The following is a 14,379-nucleotide window of genomic DNA, read 5'->3' as shown; positions in this document are numbered from 1 at the left end:
TCTCTCTCTGTCTGCTTGAACTCTAATTCACCCCTGCTCCTCCTCCTGCTGCAGCTCATATATTTACATCTGGAGTCAAACAGGAGTCGTCTGATTGAGGTGTATATCTGAACAACAGGCTTTATGTAAGAGCATCTTTATTATTCTGCACAAACTTGTTGCAAATTACTCATTTCAGCGCTGGATAGTGTTGGATTTCATATATCTAGCTGGATGAGGTGTGTTGTTGAGTGGTCTCCAGGTGCAGAATAGTTATTTGCCTTGTTGAGGGACTGGGTTGCTGTGGCAACAGATGTGCAATCACTCTTAATAGCAGGGACTGATTGTTGCTCTTGTTTTGAACTTGTTCCCATCGGTAGAACTGTTGCATAAAATGAGCCTGTTGAAGTGCTCTGTCATTATAGTGATAACCTCATGGGTGGGGTCCAGAATTAACTTTTTTGTCCACTGGCCAAACGGCTAGTGAATATTCAAATTTTACCAGCCACTCAGTGAATTGCCAAAGTAGCAAACTAGCTACTTGCATATTTTAGCAGCATTTGGCTGGTGGCTGGTGCTATTTTTGGTCCCTGCCTGTGAACTTAAGGTCTTCACAGGTCCAGAAATTTGTGCTCATGCCCAAAAAGATTCGGAAATGCAGCATCTGGAACCGAACCAGGCATATGTGCTATCTGAAAGATGGGACTTGGACCCACGTGGAAACAAGAAATGTTGTTTTGAACCTGGCCGGGAGACACAAGGCCACATTAGTTCTGGTTCTTGAAATAGTCCTGTTCTAAATCCTTCAAGCCGTGGTGCTCTCCAGTATACCAGCCCATATTTTCACCAGCTTTGAGTGAAACCATATTAATCAAGGATGTCATCAACAAAGGGTGTCATATTATGCACAACAACCTGTAGGATATGCATGCAGTTCTTCTCGTCTTTGTCCACAGTTTGCATGAAGGAGGCTTAGACAGAAGAGATGCGGCTAGGTTTGACCTCTTTATATTCATTTTCTTTTAGCTTTTTTTTAAAAAAACAAATTACTGAAGAAGTCATCCATGTTTACTGTGCACCTTCAAGGCAAACTATGCACGACTTTCCCAAAAGTCAATGCGTAGACTCATACAAAAATAATCCATCTTAATCATCACCCGTGGCCCATCAGAAGTGTGTGGCCGAGCCTGCGTCCATAAAGACCCCACCCTCTCTCTGTACCCTCTTATTGTTTCATCAACATCTGTATTTGATGTCCTGAGAATGGGACTCAGCATTCAACTATTTTTCTGGTGCCTTGACAAACAGCAACTGACAAATCCTGCTTATTATACCTTTAACTCCTCTCTGCCTCTGACGTCATTCGACTCATTGTGGCTCTTGTGGGTTTTTATCCTTATTATCAGCTCTGTTTGTTTACGTACGGGTCTTCTCAGATCACTCAGATATTGCACATAATGTTAAACAGACCTGGACCTGCAGTAATGGAGCAGGACCCAAAACCGACTGACCATATAAAACATATATCTGAACCTGCGCAGGCCATTAGTCGGGTCTCAGGTCTTGGGTCTTGGGTGGACTCGTGAAGACCTCTAAGCCACCTCTAAGGTACAATAGCAACCGTATGTGTGTGTGTGTGTGTGTGAGAGAGAGAGAGAGACTATTAGCAATTGAACGTGTGTGACAGGAGTCAGTGACCACCATTGAGCATGCAATCAATGACCATTGCACCATGTTTAACCTTTAATGGCCCAGTGGCTAACCAGCCTCGTGGAAAAAAAAAACCCTCAGCCCTAACAGAAACTGAAGGGTTAAATACTTCAACACTTTACTAGCTGAGGAAATCACATCAGTGGATATTCTCCAGTGAAAAGAGTCTATTGTCCAGGACTACATTTAATCTACGGCTGGGAAATCTCAGTGTGGCCGCAGGGACTCCTTCCATCCCATCGCTCAGCTGAAGAAGCAAACAGCACAATGGAGCCAGCAGTTAACAGAGCAGCACAGCAGTAATTCTCTGCTACAAATGTCCCCCGCTCCGCTCCGCTCTGCTCCCCGGCCGGCGTCTCGTTGGCTGCGAGCAGGAAGAAGGAGTGACTGTGACAAATGGGAGCGAGGCCGGTGTCTGTCTGGTGGCTGCTGTCTGTATCTGTGTGAGTCACTGTGTCAGGCCACCGGGTGCTGATTTATATATCAACGCCCTCAGAGGAGCAAGCAAATCACATCCACAGTGATCCTGCAGAGACACTCAGACGCTGCTGAGCACGGCAGCAAACAACTGTAAACAAACTTAGAGCTCGTTATAAACTCATCAACTCTGATCAGGTAGACAAATTATAATTATTGCCTGTAAAATGAAGACTATGACTAGGAAATTGAGATGGGTGTACATAATAGAAGAAATTAACACATAATTACAAATGGTAAGGGATATTTTTATGCAGAAATGGACCCCTGTAACTCAGTATAAGTCTTTATCTACTCACTCTCACGCCGATGAAGGTCGGATTTCGTTTTTTAATCCACCAAACAGTTTCCAGTTTCACAGGAAAACAGTGTTGCAGAATCCAATTAACTAAACCCAACCTTCAGTCAGCATGAGGGTGAGTAGATAATGACTGAATTTTCATTTTAGGGTGAACTAACCCTTGAAGTGTGGCCTGCCACTGCACACATATACAGTGGCTACATATAGTAGGTACAAGTTGCCCTTTAGAGAAGCATAAACATTTGCTCAGCCAATAAAGTCTTTGTTTGGACAGTAGAGGTAGGACACACTGTCTGGAGCAGAAGAATGTAGCTGACATTTATTCTTCTCTACATGCTTTCGCAGTAATGGGACACTAAGAGCAAAACAAACCTCTGTTGTATTATACAGAACATCTTACACAGGTTCAATCATATGAATTGAACAATATATGATGCACATGTATATGCCTCTGCTCAATACATCCGTCTTTCTGGTCGGTTTTTATGCACCACACATCAAGAACAAACTCCCAGAAAACTGCAGGTCTGCTGCAGCTCTCACCATTTAAATCAAGGCTGAAGACTTTTCTGTCTGCCTCTGCCTTTAATTGACCCACATTCCTGTCTTATCTTATTTTCATTTTAAACTCTTAACTCTTGTACCTGCATTGAAATGTCTCTTTCTTTAGGTTCCATTCACAATATGTCTTAATGTCTTTTATGTTAAATCACTTTGAATTGCCTTGTTGTTGAAATGCACTAAACAAATAGACATACCTTGCCTGGGCTTTACACACACCGTTTTAAGTTCAGCACATGCACACACACACACACCAGTCAACTGTTTGGACACACTTCTCATTCAATGTTGTTTCTTTATTTTTCTTATTTTTATACATTGTAGATAACACTGGAGACATCATAACAACGAAATATCAAAGCACGTAGTGAGCAAAAAATGTGAAAACAAGGCAGTTTTTGCTTTTTAAGAATCTAAAACATAAAAGACTCTTGCATACTGCACATGCAACCAAAGATTGTTATTCCGTCTGATTTTACGTGCAGATGAGATAACAGTGTTTTGATTGTCAACCCATGGTCTTCTCCTACACACCTGGCAACCCAGAAGTGTGAAAAATGTTTTGCTCTTTGTCATTTTAGTTTAATCAAACCAGCCAAATTTTGCTTTAATGACAGCTTTGCGCACTTTGGTATAAACTGAACCATTTCTTATAAACAATAGAAAACATTCAGTGAGAAGTGTTTTTGAACATTGAGGATTTATGAGGTTTAAGAAGTGCACAGCTGCTGCACTGAACACATTATTTCACTTAGTAGTAGTAGTAGTAATAACCTCTCCTACATAAAGAGGTAGTTGTAGTATTTGTACAGAATCCACTTGTGCCAAAAAAGAATGTTTGTTTAATTTTATTTTTGCCCAGTGCCACTATCTCACTCCTCAGCTGCTTGATTTTTGCTCAGCAGCTGCAACACAGCTTGTAATTTGATGTCTGGTCATCTGTTCATTCAGTGTAAAATGTTATGATGTAAGTGGATATTAAACTCTTAACTTTAATAGTTAGTTCACAGGACAGCCATTAATCATAGTAAGTGTATTCATGACAGGAGGGCTCCCTCTAGTGGTCAAAATGATGCTAGAAAGATTGCACTGAGTAATGCAGTAGATCCTGAAGAGCAGTTTGTGTGAGCGATTTGGATGATGATTATTTCCAATATATATCAATTTTATGTCTGTATTATGTTTTTTATATACAATCACACATACTTATAGGGTTTTGACAAATTCACTGTTTTCTCTCCCTGAAGCTTTGAAATTTTTCTGTCAACTCTCTGTTTGTTTTAACTGTGAACTTTTCCAATGCAGGATGAGTCTGTTTAGCAGAGACTGAAGGCTTCGTTTCAAGGACAATTTAATGTAGCTTTCCTCACAGGAATGAATTAAATGCTGAGATATAGTATAGGGAAGTACTGATGACCCTTTGTTGGGAATCACCACTGTAAAGCTTCATCTAAAAATCCACTTCCTTTCTTTACAGACCTCTGAACAGATTTTGAAAAGATCTTTCAGAGTTAACATAAAGAGTTTATGTTTGTGTTTCTTCCAGAGCAAGGACACACGGACACCGACATGTTCTTCTACCTGTTGATCGTGTTCTCCACTATCAGCTCCCTCTACACACTCATCTGGGACCTGCGCATGGACTGGGGCCTGTTTGACCGCGGGGCCGGAGAGAACACCTTCCTCAGAGAAGAGATTGTTTATCCACACAAGGTAGAGTCTGATTCTGAGATCTGAGTCTGATAGAAATGTCATGCACACAACACAAGTGGTGGAAAGAGTAATGAAACTACTGTAACTACAAGTGAAAAGTCGAGAGCTTCTCAGAGTATTAGTAACTTTTTAATCAGAGATGTTGAATGCATTATTAGTAGCAGGCATTCAATCAAAGGAGTGTCTGTTTCTCCAGATCTTCAGTCTAAATTACTCCCAGCTCCTGCACTGCTCTGATCAGTGGTCACAGTCAGTGTGTTTTGTGTTTTTCCCTCCATATGTCATGGTTTTCATCAGCCCAAAAATGCAGATCAAAGCTCTGGATATTAATTCAAAGCGTTGGCCTACTCAGTGGAGAATTCTAATTTTAAAAGTCACTCAGTAGTGTGCGGTGGTGTCTGTGTCTGCAGAAACCCTGCCTATATTTTCATATTTTCTCATCGTTTTGCTGTGCTTGGGATGTTTCACCAACCCAGAACGTTGGTATTTGACATCCTGATGGATTTAGAAAGAGCTCAGAAATATTATACCGACTCTACCTTTAAGCAAGAGTAAGATAACAGACTTGGAAAGAAAGAAACTTATAAAAGGACCCAAAAAATTACTTATTTACAGTAACATGAGCATTTGTTCCTCCCCTGCACGGCACACACACACACACACACACACACACACACTGTTACCCTAACCCTGTCTAACCCTGTGTCCAGGCGTACTACTACTGTGCCATTTTAGAAGATGTGATCCTGCGTTTCGCCTGGACGATCCAGATTTGTCTGACCACAATGACCAAGATCCACTCAGTGGGCGACATCGTGGCCACTGTGCTGGCTCCCCTCGAGGTCTTCAGGTGGGTCTCAAATAACAAACATACATTACCATACCATATATTTCAGATGCAGTACATCTCTCTATACCTGTTCCCATGAGCCCCCCACATTGATTTATAATACAGTTTCACCCGTTGCATCCTCCTCGTCCTCCTCCTCCTCCTTGCCTTGTCTCTGCAGGCGTTTCGTGTGGAACTTCTTCCGTCTGGAGAACGAGCACCTGAATAACTGTGGTGAGTTTCGAGCTGTGAGGGACATCTCTGTGGCGCCGCTCAACGCTGATGACCAGACGCTGCTGGAGCAGATGATGGACCAGGAGGACGGCGTCCGGAACCGCTCTGGCAAGAAGACCTGGAAGAGGTCCTACAGCCTGTCGCTCCGACGCCCCCTACTGTCCTCCTCACAGTAAGACATAACATGGACACTTGACCACAGGGACACACTTTTAGTTTGATTCTTAAACAGATTTTATATTTCTCCTCATTTGCTTGAACTAACCAACACTACAATTTACCTTGTTAAATTTGGACGCAGTATGTTTTGTTCACCCATGACTTTGATAGTTATGTATTTCTTAATACTTCCTCGTAACAACAATGAACAATGACAACAACAGAGCTCGAAAGAAAGAAACGAGGTGATATAAAGGCCCGATGAGGCCGAGGAAAGAAAATGAACGCATTACCTTAACAGAAGGTAATAAATGTGGCCATAAACTAGCTGGTAAGAATATCACAAACCTGAAGAGACACATAAAGTCTTACAACAAACAAACTGAGCTGGGTTAATGAAACATTAGTTTGTTTTTTTAAGCTATATTAAGCCAACTAGTGAGGCAGTGGTGTTAGATTATGTAGGCTGTGTTGTGGATCATTCATCCTGTGTTTTTCATCAGATAATAAAATCAAATCTTACGTGAAATAAGTTAAAAAAAAATAAATAAATAAGACAAAAATTGACCCAAATTATTGTTTTTTGCTAGATTAGATTGACTACAATGTTCAGTATAATTTGATGACTGAACTATCGACAGTTTAATCAGCTAAAATTAGACTAAAATAATTAAGGATGAAAATAAGTTGTAATTGTACAGGTGCAAGTAAAATTTGAACATCCAAATAAAATCGCATAAAAAAAAGACAACAGTTGTACGACATGGTTCAAGATGTTCAAGCCCATCAATGAATTAAAAGGAAAAACGTGAAACAGCATTAACATATCTGCTGAAATGATAAATGAAATGTCAGATAATATGTCTTTTTTTTTTCCTCTTTTCTAGATCTAAAAAGGACACAAAGGTGCTAATCGAAGACACGGATGATGAAGCTTTCAGCTGAGTCCGCAACGTCTGCATGTACACACTCAAACACACACTCAGACATACTATACTTGCAAGGACCTCATTCACTAACACCCAACCTCAACCCTTCTCCCCTATAGTAACAGATGTAGTAACTTTACCCTCAGTCGATACCTTTAAAGCAGTGAGGACCTGCGGCTGCCCTCACTTTGGACAATTTACCTCATCTTTGCATCCATGTGAGTATATCTGGTCTTTATAAGTATAGAAAAACACACATAGTACACACTGTAATGCAGAAACACATAAAGTTAAACCTGCTGAAGCACAAGCATAGTGTCATATTGCTACAGTTGAGGAGAGAGCCGATGCCACAAATGGACAGATGTCAAGGGAAATCTTCTGCACAGAACTGGACACACAGACCACACTGCCCTGGGATTATCCTCTTCTTCTTTTGTAAAAGGACTTTTTTCGTACCTGTCGTTTACTTTGAGATATTTGTCTTTCTTTAGATTTTATTTCTTTTACCTTTTCTGGATTTGTTTCGAAGAAGCTGCATACATTTAGGCTACAGACGACTGTTTACACAAGGCCTTTTAAAACTACACTAGGATCAACAGGGACAGAAAACAAGCCAATCAATAAAAATAAAAAAAAAAGACTAAATAAGAATCAATAGAAACCTGAGGAAGGACTCGACACACGTCACAGCATATCAAAACTAATCAACTGGTTTCAACTTGTTGATTCTTTTTATACTCCATCTTTTTTTTTTTTGTTCTTTGGTTGAGTTTTAATAAAGTCAATCACACGCCTGGAGGCACTTGCAGGAAAAGTGCATTTAATACACAAAACATGAAGAAAAAAAACCCTACTTGTACACAAAAAAAGGGATGTTTTGATTCAAACATTTCTAGTCTGTGAAGTTGCTTTGTAATATATTTCATATATTTTGATGTGCATTATTACTCTATTGTAGTTGTTAAGTACTTCTACATGTGTTGTTTATACTAGTGAGACTAGTTTGAGCATCCACACGATGATTGTTATTAATGTATTTTATAATGTTTGGAATGTTTTTCTCGTTTGTGCCACGTTTTTAATAAGCTCATAGTTAGACCTCGATTTACCCCCAAACCTCAAATTAGCGCAAAACTGACTTGTGATACATCATTTCATATTATCTTAAAGTGCCCGATTAGCTACAGTATACTATGTATGTGGATTGCTATTCTTTGCATTAACTACCAAAGCTTTATTTTGATGAATGTGTCTGTGGCTACAGTGGCTCTGCACAAAGCTTATTTACAAAAGTGCATTTTGTTTTTTTATTGGGCTGATTTAGTAAGTAGGTTGTGTCTTGTTGGAAATCCCAGTAATATGAGTAGAAGAACAGAGTCATGTGATGCACCACGTCAGATGAATTGTTAGTGAGTCAAGGCTGTGAATGCCAGTGGTTCTCAAACTCGGAGCGGGACCGGGGGGGGGGTGGAGCGCTTTTAAAGGTCCAGCGATTTACAGGGATCTGTTCGCAGAATGTGGCAGAAATACAATATAATACTCATAAGCGTGTTCTGATCAGTGTATAAGGACCTGAAAATAAGAATCTTTGTGTTTTCATTACAATATTAGAATGAGCCATTTATTACAGCAGTATATTGCTGCCATGTCAGAAAAATCAAAACAGATCAGTATCATGTTATAATGTGAAAAGTTTATCATTATGAGAAGATATGTTTCATGTTATACTAAGATATTTTTTTGTTTATGAAAGACAAAGTTATCACATTATAACAAGAAACTTTTAGAAACTTATTGCAATATGCTTTTTATTTTTGTTATAATGTCAAACATTTGATGTTATAATGTGATAAGTCATTGTTATTGTTATTATCTTGTAATTCTACACACTTGTCCATCCAAAGTGATTCATGAAAGTTAGAATTACAAAATAAAAGTGCTGGCAGTGCTAGCAAGGCTTTCGAGATTCAGGTCAACAAGATTTATTCTTACAGAAAAACAACATGTACAAGTACAAGATGGACAGATTAGTCAACACATCAGTCGAAAACAAAATATGTAAATGCAGACTCAATGAGATTCAGACTGGCTCATTGTGTTGCTAGTTTTCTCACAAAATTAACTGAATTTCTTTGACCTTTCAAACTGAGACATGAAAGAAGAAGTTTGAGAACCACTGGTACGTTGTGACGCACTTCATACGCCGCCAGACACAAGCGCTGCTAGAAATTCTGAGCCCCCTGATAAAAGCCCAGTATTACCAAATTGGGCAACTTTTGTACATTTTGTACCCAATTGGGCAACTTTTTGTGTAATTATGCAGTTAGAAATGGCTAAGGTTTCCCTTAAGGGAGCAGCTTATGATAATGTGAGCAACTTTTTATACAATTTGGGTGGTTTCATCAAACTGAGAGTTAAGGTAAAACCAAAAGAATCAGCCTCTTTGATTTTACATAATTCAATTAAGGCAGATATTTACATGTGGGTGTATGTAGCCCAGCATGGCAGAGACAAGCACCCAGGTGTCCGTAGCCAGCAATGCTATTTGCACCCGGGGTGTAAATAGCCACAGTGGCATAGCAGAGGTAAACTATGATCTTTCCCTAAACCTAGCCAAGTAGTTTGTTGCCTAAACCTACCCAAACTGAGACTGAAAACTGAAAATAATAAATAAAAGAATTAAAAAATGAAAAGACAACAGTGACTTCTAGTTGACTTAAGCTCAGTCTCCTGGGTTGAGGCTGGGTGTCGTAGGGGACTGGGTGTAAATAGCCGAGTTGCTGCTGTGTGACTATTTTCACCCAGGAATAAACAGACAGTCCCTTAAATTAATACAAATAAAGCAAAATTTTTAAAAAAACTGACTGCTTGCTCCATTTATCTCTGCTATGTCAGTGTGGTGGTAATCACCCAGGTGTAAATAGCGTGGTTGGCTACTTACACCTGGTTGCTAAAAGCATCTGCCAATGAAAATTTGTGCTACTTTTATGACAGTTAGGCGACTTTGAGGCTCTGATTGAACTACATGGTGGCAGTCAAATTCAGGGCTCTTTTCATTAAATATCTTTAACCTGTGACGTGTTTCACCAAACGGTGTTTGTCTCTAATGTTCAACATTCATTTTAGCACTTTTTAAAAAAAAATAACTTCAAGTGTTGCGATTTGTTAAGTCAAATATAATCTGCTCATTTTAGATAAGGAAAGATGTGCTGTACATTTGACGTCCACTATTTGCCTCCTCAAACCAGCAGATCACCGCTGTTGGTTAAAGTTTGAAAGCGTGTTGTTGCTGCTGTTAAAAGGCCACGTGGCTTTCAAAGAGAGGATGTGTGTGTTTCACTGTCCCCTCACTCTGCTCTGCTGTTCCTCCCTGCGGCTACACCGCGTCACCGCCAGCCAGTCATGAGACAAAGCCCAGAGAGCTACAAGACAAACGTGTTTCAGAGAGTCCTGTTTCTTCTTCTTCTTCTTCTTCTTCTGTTTTTCCCGTAGCGGCTAAAAGACTGAAAAGCTTCTGTGTGCAATGAGCTTAATGTGAACTGGAAAGCTAGAAAGTCTAAATGTGTTGTACCTGTTAAAATGTAGAAGATGGGTAGCTTCCCGAGTCATTTAAATACACTGGACACACACACACACACACACACACACATACACACAGCCCACATTGCCTCTCTCTTCTCTCTCGTGTTTGAGAGCACAACAAACACTACAGCAGATAGTTTTGTAAAAAGGCTCCGGTGTCTTGCCTGCATGCTGCTTTTGTTCTACATTGTACATAGATCTTAATTTATTTGACATGATGTGTATATTAGCAATCATTGCAGCCACTGTGACGATGATTGATTTGTTGCCATTTTTGCTCCAAGACAGGCAGTATTTTTTAGGCGATGATGAGGAGCTTCTTCTCTTCTTTGGATTGGTCACAATCACTCTTTTTCATGTGTAAATCTGTTGACGATGTGTTTGTATAAAAAAAACAGAAAAAAAAATCCATAGAACTGGAGAATGTGATTGGTTGTATCTTGTTGGTGATTCCTTCTTATTTCGAGGCTTCGTCATCTCTGGGGGTTTTTATGTGCAGGGCTCATGGAGGAGTTTGGGGTCAGTGCCCGGTTGCACAAAACTACTTAGGCTAAGGTTTCCCTTAAATTTTTAACCAACGATACCTTATGAACAAAAAGAGTTGTATAAAATCACCATAAGGATTTCCTTAGGATGTTGCTCGAAGATCCTTATAACCATTTTCTTCAGAAACTCTTAAGCAACAGTCTCCTAGAATTATTACAAGATTGCACCAAACATCCCACATTTAAACTGGTTGATTTCAAATGAATATATTAATATAAAAGAAGATGATCTTTTGGAGGTTTTCCCTAAGAAATTGTCATCATAGACTTAAATGCAAGGTTGGTAATGCTGTCAACAAACAAAAGTGAGCAGTTAGCAGGTGACATGTTTAAACTGATATTTAAGCTGATATACAAAATAAGATATTGACGTTAATTGTTAGGTTGCGTGGAAATTATGTTAGATGCAATGTGCAACCTGGAGCTAGTTGCTTAAAAGTTTCACTGTAAAGCCAGCTTTATTCTAAATTAAAGCTGCAACAATTAATCGAATAATCGACTATTAATCAAATTGATTAAGTTAATCACCAACTGTTTTGATAACTGATTAACTGCTGAGTTGTTGTTTTTTTTAAGAAAAAAAAATGTTCAAACTTTCTGTTTTCAGCTTCTCAAATGTGAATGTTTGCTGCAGATAAAGAAAAAGGTTAGACGCGCTGAAACCAGTCCACAAGCAGCAGCAATCAGCCTGTCCAGTGCTTCTCAGATTAAGGCCATTCTTGTTAGAGCAGAAACTTCAGACGACCACTGTGGCATGCGGATACAAGCAGAAATGCTTTTATTGGAAGACTAACGTTTTGACATGGTCTGTGACTTCATCAGAGTCAACATGGTGAATTTTCTCCGGTTCTATGACGGTGAACTGAATATATTTTGGTTGTGGACAAAACAAGGCATTTGAGGAAACACTGCTAAATATTTTTCACCATTTTAATACACGTTATGGACCAAACAACTAATCGATTCACTGAAAAAATAATCAGTAGATTAATTCAGAACTATAACTATTAGTTGCAGCTCTATTCTAACCACTTAAACAGTGAGACAACCTAACAGACTTTATGCAACACCTCTAACTGAATCCCTTAGCTTAGGGAAACATTTTGCTTAAGGAACAAACTTAAGGCGTTTTATGCAACCCGGTACAGATTTCTGTGTCCTGAAGCTGTAAAACTGTTTGTACATTTGTGAATGTGCATGAAAATCTTGTGGATGTCACATCTGTTGTTGTAAACCGCCCTGCTGACAGAAGCACTTTGACATACTGTAGTAGGACACAGGAACAGACCCCGTCGGTCCAGAGAGGACACACACCATAACAAGATACTGTTAAACTCATCCCAGATCACAAACAGATCGAGGATGTTTTATTTGCTCGCTGGAGGCATTTTTGAGATGCTTCTCTGTGAGAAAAACAATGTTTTAGTGACCAGTGTCTGTTCACAGATGTTCAGTATGTGTAACCCACTGAAGAAAACAAAAACAGGGTTCTTTTGTACAGTTTGCGATCGATGAGATGATGACAGTGATACGCCTGACATCCCGTTTTTCTCATGGGTGAAAATTTTGTTTTCACTGCTTGCTGAAACCCCCATGATGTTAAAGTGCTTGATATGTGTGCATCCCTCCCCTCCCCTCCCTCCCGTTCTCGATGTTGTTCGTACCCTTTCTCTAATCTAGCTGAACGTGATAGTACCTGTAGTTTGGTAGATGGATGTTCTACTTTGATAAGATACAAAAAAATAATAATAGAATAAATACATTGTGGCTAAATGTGATTTTAAGAGACATCAATGAAGGAAAATGTCTTACAGTCTGAACCATCATCCCCCCTGAGTCCCTTTTACAGAGTAGTTTGTACATGTCGAGTGTATAACACTGTTCTATGATGGTTTTCCTGATGGTATTTGTATTTCTGTAAACACTTTGGTGATCCTGTCATATCTGGGTTTTATAAACCACGATTATTTTTAAAACTCGCTCTGACTCTCGACTCTTTTTTTCCCCCTTTTTTATTATTGATGTTTTTAGTTGCTCCAACTGATTCTAATCTCTCAGTTTGTCACAGATTTTAGGTCTTGTGAACGTCTCTCTGACCTTCATGGAGGACAGGACGCTTTGCTGAGTGAGTATCTGTGATTCTGTGAGGCAGCTCACAGTTATCAGCTGTGGTTGATGGGGTTTTTCTGTTTCCTCCTCTGCACTGTGCTTTTATTGGTTAATTTGGTAACACTTTCTATGACACCCATGTCTTTAATGCATAGTAAACTAGGACTGCAACAATCTGTTGATCATTTCCTTCATTAATTGATTAGTTGTCAGTGTCCTCTGTCTTGTTTTTGTCCACAACTCAAAGATATTCAGTTTATAGTCAGAGGATTAAGGAAAACAGAAAATACTCACATTTACGAAGCTGGAGTCAGAGAATTCTTCTTAAAAAATGACTCAGACTGATAAATCAATTAATTAATTTAATAGATGGCAACTAATCAATCAATTGTTGCAGCTCTATTATAAACACACTAATACTGCATTATAATCTGCTTATAGCACTGTGTAAATATAGCTATAAGACTCAAATATTTAGCGTGATTTATGTAAATGTAATATAAAGCCTTTTAAATAATGACTTAAGGTCAAGTACCATTAAACTTAATTACTGGTCACTGTTTTTTTTGTATCATCATCATTACTGACAATAAAATACAGTAGCACAGGTCTGTCCTGTCCAGCTATGGACAGTTCACACAGGAGACAGATTTATTCGTAATAAGATTATTTTCCTCTGCTGTCAGCCACAGACACACTGCCTTCCCAGTAAAGCAGTGTCTTATTGCTGTCACAGTTTATCTCAGAATCGTGAACACCATGAACAGCTGGTATTAAATCGGGATCTGTGTCGTTGGATATGTTATCCATGTTCTTGTACAGACTGCATTTACATCCAAGATCGAAACACAATGCAAACCAGACTACATCCAGATGTGGTCAGACGTATCGGATCACGTTCTGATCATAAAGCATTTACACCCTGCATGAAGAAACATTTTTTCTCATCTGGTAATATAAACATATATAACTGTCAGTGAGTGACCAGCAATTATATTATGGTATTGACTGTATAAGTCATTACAATAACCTTTAAAATGTGTTACGATTGCTATAAAGCATTATGAATATTTGTCAGTGCTTATGATTATACAGTGCTATAATCAGATTGTAACACTTTTTCTGTATGTTTATGATGTATTATAGCACGGGTTGCCCAACTTTTTTACATCAGACCCCCACAGTTAGACCACTGAGCGCCAGGTTGATTGGATTTTGTTTTGAAGAACTCCCTTCTGAGTGTTTTTT

General features: G+C 39.1%; 1 protein-coding gene across 1 annotated transcript in view; it reads left to right on the top strand.

Moving 5' to 3' along the window:
- xpr1a (xenotropic and polytropic retrovirus receptor 1a) overlaps positions 1 to 7,693 on the top strand; it is a 96,197-nt gene extending 88,504 nt beyond the window's left edge. Inside the window, exons 12-15 of the mRNA XM_084722265.1 lie at positions 4,575 to 4,741; positions 5,452 to 5,591; positions 5,752 to 5,976; positions 6,851 to 7,693. Of these exons, the coding sequence (XP_084578391.1) occupies positions 4,575 to 4,741; positions 5,452 to 5,591; positions 5,752 to 5,976; positions 6,851 to 6,908 (590 nt within the window). The 3' untranslated portion in view covers positions 6,909 to 7,693. The remainder of the gene's footprint in view (positions 1 to 4,574; positions 4,742 to 5,451; positions 5,592 to 5,751; positions 5,977 to 6,850) is intronic.
- Positions 7,694 to 14,379: the final 6,686 nt, after the last annotated feature.

This window comes from Lutjanus erythropterus, chromosome 7, assembly GCF_056507025.1.
Source record: "Lutjanus erythropterus isolate fLutEry1 chromosome 7, fLutEry1.hap2, whole genome shotgun sequence".
Taxonomy (NCBI): domain Eukaryota; kingdom Metazoa; phylum Chordata; class Actinopteri; order Lutjaniformes; family Lutjanidae; genus Lutjanus; species Lutjanus erythropterus.
The sequence above is the reverse complement of the archived record's forward strand: the minus strand, read 5'-3'. Positions and strand labels throughout refer to the sequence as shown.